This window comes from Saccopteryx leptura, chromosome 3, assembly GCF_036850995.1.
Source record: "Saccopteryx leptura isolate mSacLep1 chromosome 3, mSacLep1_pri_phased_curated, whole genome shotgun sequence".
Classification (NCBI taxonomy): Eukaryota; Metazoa; Chordata; class Mammalia; order Chiroptera; family Emballonuridae; genus Saccopteryx; species Saccopteryx leptura.
The window spans coordinates 106,767,442-106,786,778 of NC_089505.1; the positions used below are offsets into that span (position 1 = coordinate 106,767,442).

The window sequence follows — 19,337 nt, forward strand, 5'->3', positions numbered from 1 at the left end:
AGGCAGGGCGATGGGAGGGTGGGGTGTGGAGGCACTTGGCCCCAAGGAGAGCTGGCTGGGTGATGTGAGCCTTGTCTGCAGATTTCTGAAGGGCTGCTGTGGGGAATGGGGATTTTTCTCTTTGCAGTGCATTCATTTTTACCTTTAATTTGCTTTTTTTCCTTGCCTTCTCAAAAACTTAAATGAAAATAATAACAGATATACAACTAAAAAAAATTGTAATGAAAGACATGATGAAATCAGCAGATAATTGCTCCACACTCTTCATTACCTGGGGTAATAGTTCTCAAACTTGTCTGCACACTTTGGGAGAATTTTATTTTTTTAGCGCGTGCATGCACGAACACACGAGAGAGAGAGACAGAGGCAGAGACAGAGAGACAGGGAGACAGGAAGAGAGAGAGATGAGAAGCATCAACTCATAGTTGCAGCACCTTAGTTGTTCCTTGATTGCTTTCTCATATGTGCCTTGACTGCAGAGTTCCAGCTGAGCCAGTGACCCCGTGTTCAAGCCAGTGACCTTGGGCTCAAATGAGCAGCCTTGGGCTCCAAGCCAGCGACCATGGGGTCATGTCTATGAGCCCATGCTCAAGCCGGCAACCTCTGAGGTTTGGAACCTGAGTCCTCAGCATACCAGGTTGATGCTCTATCTACTGCGCCACCGCCTGGTCAGGATGATGAAATTTAAAAGTCCACATTAATTTAGATTTACCACTTTCATTTATCTTCATTTTTTTTTTTTTTTTTCTGAAGCTGGAAACAGGGAGGCAGTCAGACAGACTCCCGCATGCACCCGACTGGGATCCACCTGGCACGCCCACCAGGGGGCGATGCTCTGCCCATCCGGGGCGTCGCTCTGTTGAGACCAGAGCCACTCTAGCGCCTGGGGCAGAGGCCAAGGAGCCATCCCCAGCGTCCGGGCCATCTTTTTAATCCAATGGAGCCTCGGCTGTGGAAGGGGAAGAGAGACAGAGAGGAAAGAGGGGGGAGGGGTGGAGAAGCAGATGGGTGCTTCTCCTGTGTGCCCTGGCTGGGAATCGAACCTGGGACTTCCACACGCCAGGCCGACGCTCTACTACTGAGCCAACTGGCCAGGGCCTATCTTCATTTTTAAAAACATTTTTTTATAATTTTTATTTATTGATTTGTGAGAGAGAGAGAGGAAGGAAGAGAGAGAAACATCAATCTGTTCCACTTATTGGGGCCATCACTGACTGATTCTCGCATGGGCAACCTGTGGGTGTGGGAACGACGCTCTGACCAGCTGAGCCACCCTGCCAGGGCCTCGCCATCGTTTTTTGCATCTTGACTTTTCACCTGGGGTCATTTTGTTTCTGCCTGAAAGATACCTTTATTTTCTTTCTTTTCTTTACTGTGAGGTCTGCTGGTGATGAACTATTACGGCTTTAGTTTGTTTGCAAATGTCTTTTTAGCTTGACCTGTGATGGTGCAGTGGATAAAACCTCGACCTGGAACACTGAGGTCATTGGTTTGAAACCTTGGGCTTGCCTGTCGAGGCACATATGGGAGTTGATGCTTCCTTTTCCTTCCCCTTCTCTCTCTCTCTCTCTCTCTCTCTCTCTCTCTCTCTCTCCTCTCAATGAATTTAAAGAAATCTTTTACAAAATATTAACCTTTATCTTGTCTGTTGATTTAAAACTCTTTATTATGAAGATTTTCAAACATCTACAAAAGTAGAAGATATAAAAATTTTCACAATCCATCATGTTTTGGACAACTGTAACCGTTTGTCAGACTTATTTCATCTATGCGCTCTTCCCACATACAGTTTAGTTTATTTTTTGCTAAAGCATTTAAAAGTAAATTAAAGATGTCATTCATTCTAAATAATTTCCGGTGTGTTTCAACAAAGAATATTTTCTTACATAATCATAATGTCGTTATCACACCCAAGATTTAAAATTGCTTGATATAATTTAACACCTAATCCCCATTAAAATTTCCTTGTCTAAGAAAATGTTTTTCTATAGTTGGTTTCTTAGAGACAGAATTTAAATAAAGCTCGTTCATAGTATTTTGTTTTGTGAATTCTAATTCTCTTTAACTCTGTCTTGACATGTTAGTCCCCTTTCCTGTATTTTTTCTCAATGTTGCTGACTTGCAGAAGAAACTGGGTCAATTATCCTGTAGAGATTTTACATTTCAAATATGGCTAACTTTGTTAACCGGTGTCACCCTAATAAATTCAATAAAAAGGAAAAACAACAAATAAAAAACCCACAAAACACATATGGCTGATTGCTTCCTCATGTTGTTTTCTGGTGTAGTACAACTTCCTTTTTTTACTTCTCATATTTTCTGTAAACTAGAAGCTAGAGCTAAAGATTCCTTTATGGGTGGTGATTTGCAAGTCCCTACTGCATTATAGGAGACACATGAAGTCTGTCCTCTTGTTTTTAATGATGCTGAAGTCTATCTCCAGGTTTAGGCTGAAGTCTACCCCTTCACTGAGAAGTTGTCCAACAGTGGGATATTGTGAGCACATGCTACAGGTGTCTGCAGGGCTGGCTGCCCCGGGGAAAGTGGAATTGTAAGGAGAGCAAACCTCTGTAAGACATTTATAATTTTTTAACATTTAACTTTTTAAGACTTTCAAATCTGAATGATGCCTGATATGGTTCGGGTTCATCAAAAAGAGACTCCTGAGGTCCCTGGCTCGACTTGAATCCAAGGTTGCTTGGTCTGATCCTTGGTCAAGGCACATATGAGGAGCAATCAGTGAACAACTAAAGTGCTGCAACTATGAGTTGACGCTTCTCATCTCTCTCTCTCAAAACAAACAAAAGCAAAAAACAAGAAACATTTTAACTGAAACCTATCTAATACTTTTATTGATCAATGTGACCCCATTACATTTAATTTCTAAAAATGAACAACAACAAAAAATAAACACACCAGACTCCTGAGTACCCCCCTCCTCTTGGCTTTGCCCCAGAGGGATCACATTAAATTCTGGCAGGGTCTTTGTGGTATTTACCTTGTGATGCCATTTCAGGATTTATTGTTTTAAAGATCGTATACTCACTGAGAATGAATTCTAGTTCTTTTATATCTTTCTGTTTTCTTCTGTTCTCCTGATATATTTTATCACAATTTTGGTTAAATTAATAATCGGTCCTTACTTTGTTTGACTATACAAAATATTGTTCTTGTCTTTTGCCTATTATTTTTATTTATTTATTTTTTATTGTTTGTTTATTTATTTATTTTTTACAGAAACAGAGAGAGAGTCAGAGAGAGGGATAGATAGGGACAGACAGACAGAAACAGAGAGACGAGAAGCATCAATTACTAGTTTTTCGTTGTGCATTGCAACACCTTAGTGTTCATTGATTGCTTTCTCATATGTGCCTTGACCGCGGGCCTTCAGCAGACCGAGTAACCCCTTGCTCAAGCCAGCAACCTTGGGTCCAAGCTGGTGAGCTTTTTTGCTCAAACCAGATGAGCCTGCGCTCAAGCTGGTGACCTCGGGGTCTTGAACCTGGGTCCTCCGCATCCCAGTTCGACGCTCTATCCACTGCGCCACCGCCTGGTCAGGCTTGCCTATTTTTTTAAAAGTCATTGGGTATACCTACAGTTTCCTGTTGCGTTAAACAGATCAGATGTGATCTCAGTAGGCTGAACATCTGTTTTTTGTCCTAGAGAGCCTCTGGTCCATTGGCCACACTGTTGAGTCCTACAAACCTACCCATTCTGATTCCACCAGGGCCGGCTGTCCACTGTGGTAACCGTATAACTTCTGGGACAAAGTGCTGTTACTTGGCCTCTACAGTGTTCCAGGACATCATCTCATCTTTCCCGTTGAAACCAGAGAGTCCATTTAAAGGGGCACAATTTCCCTTCTTTATCTCTGGTTCATAGAGTGTTTTCAAAGATACTAGTGCTCCTTTTCCTGATGTGGCTTTCAGTGCATTTCCCAGTCTTTGGAGAAGCTGTGTTTTCTGAATGCTGTGGTTAGGTGGTGAGCGAGCTGTTTGAATATTCTTTCTAAATCTCTGGATTCCTTCCTCTGTATGAAACCAGGGAGTTTATGGCATTCATGCTGCCACTGAGTTTGGATTCAGCTAATCATTAGAGCAAACATTTAGAACCACTCGCAGATGTTTGAGCCAGCACCTGGATGGCAGAGTATGGGTAAGAGCCCAGATGGAAAAATCGGTCTGACCTTCAATGATAGTCCTCCCTTTTGAGTCTAACACCTTCAGACTTTATTCTCACTCAGATTCTACAGCTGTTTTTTTTTTTTAATTTTTTTTTATTTATTTATTCATTTTAGAGAGGAAAGAGAGTGAGAGAGAGAGAGAGAGAGAGAGAAAGTGGGGAGGAGCAGGAAGCATCAACTCCCATATGTGCCTTGACCGGGCAAGCCCAGGGTTTTGAACCGGAGACCTCAGCATTCTGGGTCGACGATTTATCCACTGCGCCACCACAGGTCAGGCAGATTCTACAGGTTTTGTTAAGGTGAGTTAATTAAAACCTTTAGATTATATTGGCATATCAGTTTTCCCCGCTAGTTTTGAAACCAGAGGTCAGCCAAGTCTGGGGCTCGTGCTGCCTGTCACGGCTCAGCTAAAAAACAGAGACAGGGATTGGATTATAAGTGCACTTCTGTTCAGTATCAGAAACCAGCATCTGGGAAGGTGACAGGTAAAAATCCTAATCTCCTCTTTACCTTAAACTTGTTCAAAGCCAGTTTATATAGGGGGAATGTGGGAGGGGACACAAAGGGAGTCCTGGTGGCAGGACTTGGAAGTTTGTGGTCCTGAGGGTCTTGATATGTTTCTTCCTGGGACAGGATGGTCAGCACAGCCTGGGGTCCACTGAAGAGAATCTCAAAACTGGCCAGGCAAGGGTCGGCATGCCACTGTTGTGTGTCTCACTCCGGTGTACGTTTCAATTAGTCTCCGAATTCCTGATGATGGCGGGTTCAACATCCCTTTGTTTTTGCTTGATCAACTGTTGACTGTAATGAGATCTCATTATCAAGTTGATATATATTTGATTAATCAGTTACCTATTCTGTTTATAACTATCTAAAGCTAAAATGGGGGAAGCAGAGAAGAAAAGATGGGAAAAAAACAATTTTTTTCCACCCCTGCACCCCTATCATTTGACTTGGTAATTGGGGTGCCCAGAGTAGGGGGGGGGTTCTGTTAAATAACCCAAGGCAACAAGGGTGCGGTGTTCTGTGAAGAGAGTGGCTACTGCTTATACCTCTGGCAAAGTTTATAACAGATATCTTTAGACAGTTGGAAATAGCCTCATCAGTCAAGGATAAAAGGTTAGTTATGCTGATAAAAAGGATTTTGTGGGTTTAAGATACTCTGAGATTTCTGAAACTTCCCGTATGTCTTCATTACAATTCTTAGGATGCTGTCTTTCAAAGTCAATCCTTCAACTTTCATGTGAGACCAGAAATCTGATACAGCTATATATACTTTCTGTAAGTGTACAGTTGAGTAGATATATATACTGTATATATACACACATGACTATATGTATATGTAAAAAGATGAAGCTATGCATACACATAAATTTGGTATTACCACTGCCCAGAACAAGATGTAAAATATTTCCAGCACCCCAGAAGGCTCCCTCATACCTCCTCTCAGTCAATAACTCCTACTCAGAAGTTTTGTTTTGTTTTAAACTCTTTTTTTTTTTTTTACAGAGATAGAGCAGGATTCAGAGACAGGGACAGACAGGAACGCAGAGAGATGAGAAGCATCAATCATTAGTTTTTCGTTGCGACACCTTAGTTGTTCATTGATTGCTTTCTCATATGTGCCTTGACCGTGGGCCTTCAGCAGACTGAGTGACCCCTTGCTTGAGCCAGCGACCTTGGGTCCAAGCTAGTGAAGCTTTGCTCACACCAGATGAGCCCGTGCTCAAGCTGGCGACCTCGGGGTCTCCAACCTGGGTCCATTGCATCCAGTCCGATGCTCTATCCACTGCGCCACCACCTGGTTAGGCTTGTTTTGTTTGTTGTTGTTTTTTTTTTTGAGAGAGAGAGAGAGAGACAAGGAAGGGAGAGAGAGGGAGGAAAGAGAGTGAAAAGAATCAACTTGTAGTTGCTTCACTTTTGTTTTCATTGATTACTTCTCATACACACCTTGACTAGGGAGCTCAAGCCAAGCCAGTGACCCCTTGCTCAAGCCAGCGACCTTGGATCTAAGCCAGTGGTCTTGGGATCATGTTAATAATCCGTGCTGAAGCCACAGACCCCGTGCTCAAGCTGGTGACCTCAGACTTTTGAACCAGCCTCAGTGTTCTGGGTCGACGCTCTATCCTGAGGGCCACCACCGGTTAGGCATCAGAAGTCTTGACCCTTTGGCTACCGTCAGCATAGATTACTTTGCTTATTTTTGAATTTTATATAAATAAAGTCTTAAAGTATTACATAACATTATGTTGGGTCTGGCTTCTTTTCAACATTAAGTAGCTGAGACTCACTCACGTGGGGTCAGTGACTTATCCTGACTTGGGAGTCTGGGGAGGGTGTTTCCAGGTTGGACCCCTGCTTTGTGCATATCTGGGCTGGATCAGCTCTAAGTATATGGATTTGCCTGATGTCAAAAAGTTGGAGACAGGCATGTGGCCCCACAGCTTAGGGCAGGGCAGAGTGGCAGCTGTCCCCACCCTGGGCTGGCAGCTCCATAGTGCATCAGGCAAGTGACTCAGGAAGAGCTTCTTGTCCACCCTTAATCCAGATGCTGAGCTCATCCTGGTGCCAAGGTTGCGATTCCCCGGGGGTTACCAGTCTAGCACAGGTTCAGTTTGGCCTAGGTCCCACAGATTATGTACCTGGCCCTGGGTAGAACCTATCACCTTAGACCAAGTGAGTTACCCACATAGAGTACTTGTCATAGTGCTTGACACTTATATAGGGTTTGGTAACACAGGCCATTGTTGTTGTCACTAATCTGAGTGCTATGATTTACTGGCATGTTGCTAAACTCTTCACAGGTATTGTTTTGTTTCATCTTATTTTATCCTCCCAACCACCTGTTGAGGTGTTGTGGACATTACCCACCATCTGGAAGATGATGAAACAGAGGCTCCCAGAGGTGAGGCCATCTGCCCAAAGACTTAGAAACATGCAGAGAAGTCCTACCGGGGCAGGTGTTGGTGTGGGTCTCTATAAAAGCCATGGGCTCTATCATCTTGTTTGGCATCACAAACCAGAAGGCCATATCTGGCTCATCCCCCCCCCCATTATTCTAGAAATGGAATTTAAGAGGCCCCTGGAGGTTAAGAGACTTGTACCAATTCATAGATTTGTCCCATGTTCCGATGCAGGTACTTTCTGTTGCCTCTTCCCGAACTTTCAAACCCCCAGAGCCCGAGGCTGGTGGTCGGATGGGGAAGGTGGGAGGAAGCACGCCAGGCAGGGCTGGCAGAGGAGAGTCTTGCTGCTCTTCCTTCCAGAAAAAGAAAGAGGAGGCTCTGGGTCATCACAGAGGTGCGGTGTAAGCCTGCAGGAGGCAACAATGACCTCCCAGAGGCGGGGTTGCCCCAAGGTGGTGGGTGGCTTGATCCTGGGTGGGCCAGCAGATTACAGAGTGAAATCTCAGCCACTCATATGGGGAGAAAGGGTGGGGAGAAGGCGTGGGGGGGGGGATGTGACAGGACACCAAGTGACTCAAGAGGCTCACTTTTCCAATCAGAGAAACTCCCAGCAAGACATTTATACGCGCAGCGGAGGGCAGAGACACAGAGCGGGAGGGACCAGGTCGTGCGCAGCCCGTCTCTGGAGTCTGCGGTTTCACTTCCAGCTCCGCTCCAGCTTTGCGGATACATCGGCAGACCTCTGGGCACCACGGTTTTTCCATCTTTGAGGTGGGAAGGGTCGATGACTGTTTCTGGGGTCCCTCTACTCTGATCATCACTGATGTTCACTTATAACAGGAGTCTGACTTCACCCGTGGGCCTGTTGTCTGGGTGACCCAGGGCCTGGGGAGTTTTGGCTGAGCAGGTAGTGGCAGCCACATTCCATCCAGTCCCAGCTCTGCGACTGACCACCTGGTGACCTTGGACAAGTCTTTTCTTCTCTCTCTGGGTCGCTTGTCCATGTGTGTGAAGTGGGATATTGGACTACATTATTGTCTAGGTGCTAGCTAGCCCTACAGTCTAAAGACCTTAGACTCTGCATTTATCCTTTCTGTGGGTCACTTTTCTCATCTGTGAGTGGGAACGTGTGTGGTGGAGCCTGGAAGAGGAGGCCAACCACTGTTATAGGTGCGCGTTTGAGCATCTTGCCTGGTCCCTCACTAGGTCTCTGAAGCAGGCTGGACCTGGCCAGCGGTCCATCCTACAGATGGGAAGGTTCACAAGGCTCTGTGAAGCTCTATGTGGCTGAATGGGAGGGCCGAGGCCTTACTGGCTGAGGAACCCTGGTTCCATGGGCCGGCAAGCTGGGAGGAGGGAAGAGGGAGGAGGAGAGTCCTCAGAGCAAGCCCTTTCCAGGATGCTGGGAGAGGGCTCTGGTGGACTGTCAGGGATGAGCACCACCCTAGGGGACCCGAAGGAGAACAGAGGACCCCCGGGAAGTTTGTTGCTGAAGGATATCATCACCCTGAGGCCGGGGCAATCTGCCAGGGAGGTGGTTTTGAAGAAGATCCAGGAGCTCTCAGACTCGGTATGGAGGCAGAGGGAAAGGGAGGGGAGGGGCAGGGGGAAGGGGGGGGAGTGGAGAGGGTGAGTCTCGGACCCTCGTTAGGTGGGCACAAAATGAAACTTTGTGTTTTATAAGTCAGTAGACTAGATCTCCCTGAATAGCTGTGTTCTGTGCTGGTCATGGAGTAGTTCTCTGTCCCCTTCCAGCCCCCCACCATCACTTGGGATTTCACCCTGTGCCAAGCTGTCTGGCTGAGGGTTGGAGCTGTCCTGGCCCCCATTTTAGTCTACAAGGCTTGTTGCCCTCTTGTCTTCCTGTTGGAAGAGTTAGAAGACCAGGGTTCAAACCCCCTCTTTGCCAGGTACTTGCTATATGACCCTGACGAAGAGACTCATATTTCAGAGCCTTGGTTTCCTCTTTCCTAAACTAGCAATAATGATAGTACCTACCTCATGGAGATCCTGTGAGGATTCAATGGAGCAACGCGATACCCAGCCTTCCTCCTTCCCTCCCCTCCTTGGCAGGACCACCGCGACCCCTTCATGGTGACCGACCTGGGTGTGCTGGCCAGCCGCCATCAGGCCTTCTGCCAGGCCCTGCCCAGGGTCTCACCCTTTTATGCAGTGAAGTGCAACAGCAGCCCTTGGGTGTTGCGTGTCTTGGCCACTCTGGGCACTGGCTTCGACTGCGCCAGCCAGGTGAGCCTGGGCCTGCTGCCGGTGGCCTCATTCATCGGCCTGACACTTCTTGGGTGGATAAAAGCCAATTGCCAGGGGTCCTGAAGTGGCGACAGCAACCCCTAAACAGTGGCTGATATGCATGGTGCTCAGTTGTCTGTGAAGGAACAAATGAAGAGAGTAGGAGCGGTCAACATCCCGCTGGTCTACGTGACAAGTGCAGTCAGCCTGAGCTGGTGTGGAACATACTTTAAGCCACAGACCCCGTTCTGTCTTGGCCCAGCTATTTCACCTGAGTCTCAATTTCTTCATCTTTAAAATGGGGCCAGTTAAACTTTTCTTAGTGTCGCCTGGAAGCTTAAATAGCACAACATGTGCCCAGCACCATGCCAGTTGCACTGTGGGGGTTCAGTTTAGGTCAGCCCCTTATCAGCATGGCTCTCATCCCAAAAGAGTAGCCTCTCTATTCTGGCTGTCGCCGTCGGCAGGTGGAGCTGGAGCAGGTGCTGGGCCTGGGAGTGGCCCCCTCACGCATCATCTACGCCCACCCCTGTAAGCCTGTCTCGAGCATCCGGTATGCTGCCTGTCTCGGGGTACAACTCCTGACCTTTGACAGCGAGGAGGAGTTGACCAAGGTGGCCCAGCACCACCCTGGGGCCAGGTGAGACCATCAGAGTTGCAGGCAAGTAGGAGCAGGTGGAATAAGGGATAGCAAGCCCGCAGCTCAGACAGATGGACGTGGGCCTCAGCAATGAGGTAAAAGCTGTTACATGCAGTGATGGGAAGAGGCTCACAGCAAAGTACAAGATTTTGGGTCAGGTGGTTCAATGCCTTCCCTGGTGTCCATTGCTGTCAAATACACATTACTCATGTCTACATAGACACTGGGCAGAGCCTGGCATCATGAGGTAGGCCATCACTTTTTTTTTTTTTTGTATTTTTCTGAAGCTGGAAACAGGGAGAGACAGTCAGACTCCGGCATGCACCCGACCGGGATCCACCCGGCAAGCCCACCAGGGGCGAAGCTCTGCCCACCAGGGGCGAAGCTCCGCCCACCAGGGGCGAAGCTCCGCCCACCAGGGGCGAAGCTCTGCCCACCAGGGGAGGGATTCTTCTGGAGTCAGGCAACCTCGTGGAAAAAGCACTCACCTTAAAGTCAGGGAGACCAGAGCTCACGTTCATCTGTCAAATCTGTGTGGTCTCGGGAAAGTTGCTTAGCATCTCTGATCCTGTAACAGGGTCAGAAGGTAGATTTATAATTTTATCCTTTTCCTGCTTTTCCTTGCTGGGCAGAAGTCTGTGGGTAGTGATGTGTTTCCTTTTTGGGATTCGTGGCTGGACAGTTCAGCAGAATGAGGCAAGGGTGGGCAGGAGGGTGGAGGGAGGTTGGATGGGAGTAAAGCATCCAGGCCCCAGGGCTTTAGTGCCTAAGAATCCCTCCTACTTCTGTCCCAGGCTGGTCCTCCGGCTATGGACCGAGGACAGCAAGAGCATCTGCCCCCTAAGCACCAAGTTTGGCGCCAGACTGGAAATGTGTGAGCATTTGCTGCAGTCTGCCCAAGACCTGGGGCTGGCTGTGGTCGGAGTCAGGTAAGAGCACTGACATTCCCTGCGGGGCAGGGTCCTGGTCTGCACCATCTGTCCACAGCCTTTGACTCACTGAGTGGCCTCTGGTCAGCATGGGCCCTCTGGGCCTCCTGAGGCTTCATGTGTCCTCAGCAGAGGGGCTGGGTGTTCTTGGGTCTGGGTGGGGCAGCCAGGCACTGGTCTTGGGTACAACTTTTAAGGAGATACCAAAAAACTTTGTACTCTAGATAGTATTTTAATATATTATTATTATTTATTTATTTATTTATTTTTTGTATTTTTCTGAAGTTGGAAACAGGGAGGCAGTCAGACAGACTCCCGCATGCGCCCGACCGGGATCCACCCGGCATGCCCACCAGGGGGCGATGCTCTGCCCATCTGGAGCATCACTCTGCTGCAACCAGAGCCATTCTAGTACCTGAGGCAGAGGCCACAGAGCCATCCTCAGCGCCCGGGCCATCTTTGCTCCAATGGAGCCTTGGCTGTGGGAGGGGAAGAGAGAGACAGAGAGGAAGGAGAGGGGGGTGTGGAGAAGCTGATGGGCGCTTCTCCTGTGTGCCCTGGCTGGGAATCGAACCCTGGACTCCTGCACGCCAGGCCAATGCTCTACCACTGAGTCAACCGGCCAGGGCCTTTAATATATTATTTTTAAAAATAAAAATTAATTTAGAAAAAGTTTATGATGAGAAAATACCGAAATTTTAAATCAAGACAGGATTGGCATTTTTTATTTTTTCCTTTTGCCTCGTGGTCCACTTACTATTACCTATCTTGTCTTTATTTAAAGTTTATGTATTTCATTCATCATGGATATATATATATATATATATTTTTTTTTTTTTTTTTTTTTTTTTTTTTTTTTTTTTTTGTATTTTTCTGAAGCTGGAAACGGGGAGAGACAGTCAGACAGACTCCCGCATAGGCCCGACCAGGATCCACCCGGCACGCCCACCAGGGGGCGACACTCTGCCCACCAGGGGGCGATGCTCTGCCCCTCCGGGGCGTCGCTCTTCTGCGACCAGAGCCATCCCAATGCCCGGGCCATCTTTGCTCCAATGGAGCCTTGGCTGCGGGAGGGGAAGAGAGAGACAGAGAGGAAGGAGAGGGGGAGGGGTGGAGAAGCAGATGGGCACTTCTCCGTGTGCCCTGGCCGGGAATCGAACCCGGGACTTCTACACGCCAGGCCGACGCTCTACCACTGAGCCAACCGGCCAGGGCCTCATCATGGACATTTTGGTATCAATTTCCTGTGTTAAAAATATTGCATAAATGTTACTAATCTTGACTCCTTAGTGTTTCGGTGCCCCCTTACATTTTGCACCTGAGGAGAGGGCCTCACTCACCTCACCCTACCTGCTCCTAATTGCATCCTCAGCCCTCCCTGCTGGGCAGCTCTGGGACCCCAGGTTTTGATCACATGCTTTGTCAGGTGAGAAGAAGGTGAGCCTCTGCCACGAGGCTTTGGGAGGGGCCAGCTAAGAGAGCTGACCACTGCAAACTAGGAGAGCTCCAACTCAAGGAGGGCCACGTGGGATGTGTGTCTCTGGGATCCTGACGTGTACAGCCAAGGTTGCGGGCTCCTGTGGGTGCCCACGAGCTCCAGTGTAGGCACTCATGTCACAGTGTCTGTGTCTGCACTGGTTCCACAGTTTACCTGTGTGGGGGTTTCCGAACGTGTAGACTTTCCTCCAGACCCTTGCATTTCCTTGTGTGATTCCCCACCTGTCACTCGACATGCGTTCAGCTTCCACGTGGGCTCGGGCTGCCAGACTCCCCACGACTTCACAAAGGCCATCACCGACTGCCACCGTGTGTTCGAGATGGGCCGTGGGGTCGGGCACGACATGAGCCTCCTGGATATTGGAGGGGGCTTCCCCGGAATGGAGGGCTCTGAGCCTGAGTTTGAAGAGGTAAGAGGGGAGAAGAAAAGGGAGTCCGGGTAGCCCAGCCTGGGTTTAGCGGACAGAGTATATGTTTGTGTACAGGGGGCTCCTGGAACTGAGTCATGTGCCTGCAGGTAGCTGGGTTTGTTTTTGTTGAGAGTTCTCTGACTCTATGTAAGTGACTTGTGCACATATGCAACTGCGAGTGTGTATGGCTCTGTGTCTTTCTTTCTTTCCTTCTCTCTCATTCTCTCTTTTGTTCTTTTTTAGTGCCGAAGCCCAGGAGTGATCTGTGTCCTTCTTTAGACATGTTAGTTACTATCCCTGGTTAAGCTACAGTCAAAGAGACATTTATTTACTATATCCCCACACCCAGGGAACAGTCCTTCTTTGCTGATCATGTATTAATTTCAATAGATCCAAGTTCAGACTCTCAGGGTACTACAGCCTATATACTTCCTCTGTGCCCTTGGAAAACTGCCCCTCTCTAAGCCACACTTTCTACCTGTTTTCTCCCCAATAAAATGGGGATGATGATACCTTCCCACAGTGATGTCATGGGAATGAAGAGAGATGATGCAGGTAAAGACCTTGGCTAGGAATTGGCCTCAGAGGGTTTGGGGTCTGTCCCTGCAGATGGCGAGAGCGATCAATGCTGCGCTGGCCCAGGACTTCCCTGAGGGGACTGGCGTTGAAGTCATTGCGGAGCCTGGCTCCTTCTATGCAGCATCTGTCTGCATGGCCGCTGTCAACATCATTGCCAAGAAAGCTGTGCTGGAGCCTGGTGGGTGGGCCAGCACTGGGCAGGGAGGGCACTGTCCAGAGAGGGGTGTCCCCAGCCCCTGGGGTAGAGAATGGGCAGAGGGCCTGGGTTCCACCCCAGGGTTCCTCATTGGCAGGAAAACAAGTTTAGAATTAACTACAGAAAAGAACCTGTTAGTGTCATTATTTTGTTTTTCTCAAATAGACTGGGAGGGAGACAAGGAGGGTCTTAATTCTTCCTGAGCAGACGATAAATTTATAATCTGTTTCTGGAGGGGAAGTCACAGAGTACAGCTCAGGAGGGCACAGATGCCCCTGTGCTGGTGGTATACACCTCAACATTTTCAAGCAAGCTTTTTCTAACAGGTGCAAACTTTTATGCTCCTGATGCACATTAAGCTGGGATCACCTACGACCCCAGATCCTTTGGAAACAAACTACTACCAAGCCCGTTTCTAAACAACCACTTTTAGCCTGTCCTTAGGACCTTGATTTCTTTAATCTTTTAAATTGATTTCTGTGAATATTAGGGGCATTTCATAACACTTGGGCATTTAGATGTCCAGATCTTTCGGAATATTGATTTTTATCTCCCTGGGTCTGCCCTCCACCATCTCCGCTCTGCTGTCGGCCACCCCCTGTCTTCTGCTCTCTCTCAGCTGCCACCACTGATCCTGCCTCCCGCATCCACAGCCGCAGGTGTCCCTAAGCCAGTCAGTTGGTCACGGGAGCTAGTCATGACAGCCCTGAGGCTTAGTGCTCAGCTCTGCTTGGCATGTCTACAAATATGAGGGCATCAGCGCTTCAGTCAGACAGACCTGGGCTTGGCTGTGCCACAAACTAGCTTTGCTGCCTTGTGATAAAGTCACTTCCTCTCTCTGAGCCTCAAGATCTTTACCTGTAAAATGGGAATGAGCCAGAACTACCTCCCAGGATTGCTGAGCAAGACTCAGTTTCCTCAACTGTACAGTTGTGTTCATTGCCCCTATTCAGAGTATCATTAGGAGGATTAAATAATGTAATACATGCAGACAGGTTGGAACAATGCCCAGGCCGTAAATCATGGTATGTCAGTTACACTATTATTAGTAGCAGCAGCAGCAGCAGCAGCGCTCTGATGGGTAGGGGTTGGGTAGAAGGGCAGTGGGAGCCCAGAGAACAGGCACAACCTTGCGTATGATCAGGGAAGGCTTCTGGAACAGGACACAGGGGTTATCCAGTGCTGGGCAGAGGGTCTGGGCCACTCCCGAGGGAACTGCGCGCAGTGTTGATGGTCAGTAATGAGACCTGGATGAGCACACGCTTGTCCTGCTCTCTCCCCGCTCCTAGGAGGCCACCAGAAACTGTTGTACTATCTTAACGAGGGCCACTACGGCAGCTTTCGCCACGTCATTAGGGACCTTGTCCCCAGGATGCCAATTGTGGTGAAGGTAAGGGGAATTTGTGTGGCTCTGGCACCTCCAGACCCTGATAACACTGAGTTCAGCCCCCTTTCCCTGTGAGGCAGGGGTCCCTCTGCGAGGTGGAGAGGCACAAGGTCTTAGATAATGGATGGCTTTGTAGATTGTCATACCGCGTGCATGCACAGGTTGTGCACAGGTGTGCCTGCTTGTATTTCCACGTGCACATCTGTGTGCCTGCGTTTTTTGTGTGAGCATGCTGACTTACACCTGTGCAGGTAGGTGGGTGTACAGGTACATGGTTCTTTGTGGGGGTGTGTGCACATCTGTTTGGCCCTGGGTTTCCGTGTGATCTCCCTGCATGCACTGTGTGTGTGTTACCAGAATCCTTGACTACTGGAGATGCAGGAGACCTAGGAAACAGAAATTGTCCAACATTGCTTCACAATAGAATCATCTGGGAAGCTTACAGAGACCCTGATGACTAGGCCAAGCCCCAGACGACTGAAATGAGAACTTCTTGGGAATTGGGTCTGTCATCAGTTCGTGGTTAGAACTCCTCAGATGATTCCAATGGGCAGCCTAGTTTGAAGCCTAATATTTTGAGTGATTATTGGCTAAACTCTTCCTGTTTTATAGATGGGAAACTGAGGCCCCATCTGTATCTGGCCTTGTGAATTAGCAGGGCTAAAATGGGTCACTTGAATGATATACACTCCATGAGTGCAGGGCCAGGAATAATGTCTGGCCCATAGGGACTGCTCAGTAACTGGTTGGTGTGGGTGACTGACAGTGTCCTTGCCGGTGCCTTCCCACCGCGGCCTTGGGGTGCTCTGCTGACCTAGGGTGTGGGCGGGGAGGACAGGGTGAGGGCGGAATCTCTCCTCTCTGAGTCCCCACCCTTGTGTTCCTGCAGAAGCTGAGCTCGAAGCTGCCCCTCTTCCCCTGCACCCTGTACGGCCCCACGTGTGATGCCATGGACAAGCTCTTCAAGGAGGAGGTGCTGCTGCCCGAGCTGGACGTGGGAGACTGGCTCATCTTCCCCTCCATGGGTGCCTATAGTTCGGTCATGAGCTCCACCTTCAATGGCTTCCTGCCTGCCTCCATCTACTACACCATAGGACCAGAGCTCAGGTGTCTAGGTGGCATGGGAGGCACACTCACCAGGATCTGAGCTTGGCACAAGGAACTGGTGGCTAAGCTCTGGGGTCCCGGGCCCAGGAAATACCATACTCCCCCCACTGCCCCAGCAAAGGTCTGACTGACCTTTGAGACTGCCTGTGGGGTTGACCCTGTAACTGCCCCCACCAGGTAAGTCCAAGGCAGCCCACCTGGGTGGACACGAGATCTTTAAAGCATAGGCGCCTGCCTGTGGACAGCAGCAGGAAGCACTGTGGCCCAGGCTGACCCTAGCCCCACAGCCATGCTCCCACTCTGCCGTGACATTTTCTGGCTGCTTTCTGGTTCCCTCAGCAGATGCCGCTCTCCTACCAGCCTCAGTCTCCCTCACAGCCTCTGCCCAAGGGTCTCCTGTCTGTCTAACCTAGGGTTCACTCCCCAACATGGTGGAGAAGGCTCTAGAACACACCTTTACAGTTACAACCTTCCCACAGGAGCCTGCTGGAGGCAGCGCCTTAAGCTGGATCGTGGTGGCATGGAGGACTTCGCACACCTGGGTGCGCCCACGTGGGAGAACTCGGGGCAGGGCGGGGCAGGGAAAACTGACACAGGGTACCTTTGAAATGGCGAGGCAACTTTTCAAATTCAAAACTGGTTTTTCTCCCAAAGTACGTCTGAATTCCCAGCTGGCTCCTCTGGGCAGCCGACCCCACTCTCCCTGCTCCTCGTCACCCGTGCCCTGGCACGGGGGAGGGCTGAGAAACGGGCATTATGACAACAAGCGTCCCCTGAAAGCCATATCCTGGGATGAGAAGTCACTTGAACTGGCCACTACCTGACATTCCTTTCTTTCCTTTCATCCAGTTAGTGAGCCTGCAATGTTCAAGAAAGGTTTACATGATCTATGCCTCCCCCCCCCACCACCACCACATGCACTCTAGTGGTGAGAACACTGGATTTGAAATCAGATAGGCCTGCCGTGAAACCAGGCTCCACCACAGACTGGCAGTGTGGTCGGAGCCTCAGTTCTTCCATCTGAGGAGTGAGGGTGATGTTAGTACCCACTCGCAGGGTTGTTGAGGGGCTTAAGTCACACAGTGCAAATCCTCATTCAAGGTCCATTCATGTCCAGAGCCCTGTCTCCGGCTGCTCCTGATGCTGGGCCCTTCCTGCTCAGAGACCCTCCCAGGCCTGGGTGTCGGCAGGGAGCATGCACAGCATCTGACCACACAACTAATGGGCCAGGCATCCGCCTGCCTGACCTGGCCTTGAGTACGATATGGATATAGCCCTCTCTAGAGTAGGACAGACACTACTGTGTGTCTCCCAAGCTCTCTACAACTTTAAAAACGATATATAAGAAGTTATGAGCTTGAAAAGAGAATGTCCTACAGCAGTGGTTCTCAACCTTTCTAATGCCGTGACCCTGCAATACAGTTCCTCATGTTGCGGTGACCCCAAACCAAAAAATAATTTTGGTGGCTACTTCATAACTGTAATTTTGCTACAGTTATGATTCGGAATGTAAAATACCTGATATGCATTATGTATTTTCCGATGGCTTTAGGCGACCCCACCAGGGTCGCAACCCACAGGTTGAGAACCGCTGTCCTACAGGGAAGGACATTTGCAGAGGTGGGGGTAGAACACATTATAATGACCAGTCATGTGTTTAGAGCCAGCGAAGGTGGGGTGGGCCTCAGGGATCAAAACCACTCACCTCCTGTGTCCTGTGTCCTTTTTAAGCTTTACCTGATGAGACTTCCTTGATCCCCAGTTTCTGCAAACATTTCTCCCCATCCACCAATATTGCTGCTGCCTCCACAACTCAACCAAGACAGAGGAATCTTCTAGCATCTGTGGGCTATTGATTTCTCCCGAAGGACATCTGAGGAGATGTGGTGAGCTGCAGCCACCTAGGAAGCCGGAGGACTCACAGAGCCTTCAGCTCATGTATTACTCATTCCTCTACTCCCAGACCTTAAAAATTTGGCATGGAAATATCTACCCTTACCCCTTCAGAGGTGCCTGGAGGTCCAAGTACAAAGTTTCATTCCGATGCAAGAGCTGTTGGTGTGTTTTATGTTTTGCCATATAAGTGCTATCCTGTGGGATTTGTCTGCACATCCACTCATCCATCCATCCAACCATCATCCATCCATCCATTCATCCACCCATCCATCCATCATCCATCCATCCATCCATCCATCCATCCATCCATCCATCCATCCATCATCCATCATCCATCATCCATCATCCATCCATCATCCATCATCCATCATCCATCCATCTGACTGTCCATCTAGTCATAAGATAAAATGTGAAGTTCTAGTCTGTGTGTGTCACTGTTCTAGGCCTAGGTGACACATGAACAAGATGGGCAACAACCCATGCTCGTGGAGCTTACCTTCCAGCTGGGAAAAGATAGAGCAGGAGGAAACATATAAATAAGTGACTAAATAAAGTGGAAGCTGCAAGTATTATGAGGAAAAATTAAAACAGGGCCAGGGGATAGGGAAGATAGAGGGCAGTGCTGTTTTAGGTGGAGGGGCAGGGAGGCCTCTCTGAGGGCTTGGCATGTGAGCAGAGACCTGTGGGTCACCTGGGTCAGAGAGCGCCAGCATTAAAAACAGGGAGTCCAGCCTGACCAGGCAGTGGTGCAGTGGATAGAGCATCAGACTGGGATGCAGAGGACCCAGGTTCGAGACCCTGAGGTCGCCAGCTTGAGCGCGGGCTCATCTGGTTTGAGCAAAAAGCCCACCAGCTTGAACCCAAGGCCCCTGGCTCCAGCAGGGGGTTACTTGGTCTGCTGAAGGCCCGCGGTCAAAGCACATATGGGAGGGCATTCAATGAACAACTGAGGTGTTGCAACGCACAATAAAGAACTAATGATTGATGCTTCTCATCTCTCTCTGTTCCTGTCTGTCTGTCCCTGTCTATCCCTCTCTCTGACTCACTCTCTGTCTCTGTAAAAAATAAATAAATAAATAAAATTAAAAAAAAAACAAACAGAGAGTCCAAAAGAGGCAAGGGGACCTGTGCGGGTGAGCAGAGTGAGTGAGAGGTATTGGAAGATGAGGATGGAGGACGGTCCAGGGGCTGACATCCTCAAGTCTCCTAGTGACTCAGGTCTTTGGTGGTTCTGAGGGGGAGGGGAGGTCCTGGAGGGATTGAGCAGATGAGTGCATTAAGTGAATGCATAGAGAACTTGAGAGGCTCCAGCCGACCTGCACAAATACTGGTGGTGAGAAGGACCAGGCTGTACAGATTG

General features: G+C 49.1%; 1 protein-coding gene across 1 annotated transcript; it reads left to right on the forward strand.

Moving 5' to 3' along the window:
* The first annotated feature begins 8,510 nt into the window (after window positions 1–8,510).
* Window positions 8,511–17,973, forward strand: LOC136397581 (antizyme inhibitor 2-like). The gene is made up of 10 exons (XM_066372087.1): window positions 8,511–8,659; window positions 9,163–9,336; window positions 9,804–9,976; window positions 10,771–10,905; window positions 12,647–12,812; window positions 13,422–13,569; window positions 14,877–14,977; window positions 15,864–16,081; window positions 16,561–16,623; window positions 17,844–17,973. Exons 1-9 carry the CDS (start codon window positions 8,522–8,524, stop codon window positions 16,583–16,585), a joined length of 1,278 nt encoding a protein of 425 aa, XP_066228184.1. The 5' UTR covers window positions 8,511–8,521; the 3' UTR covers window positions 16,586–16,623; window positions 17,844–17,973.
* Window positions 17,974–19,337: the final 1,364 nt, after the last annotated feature.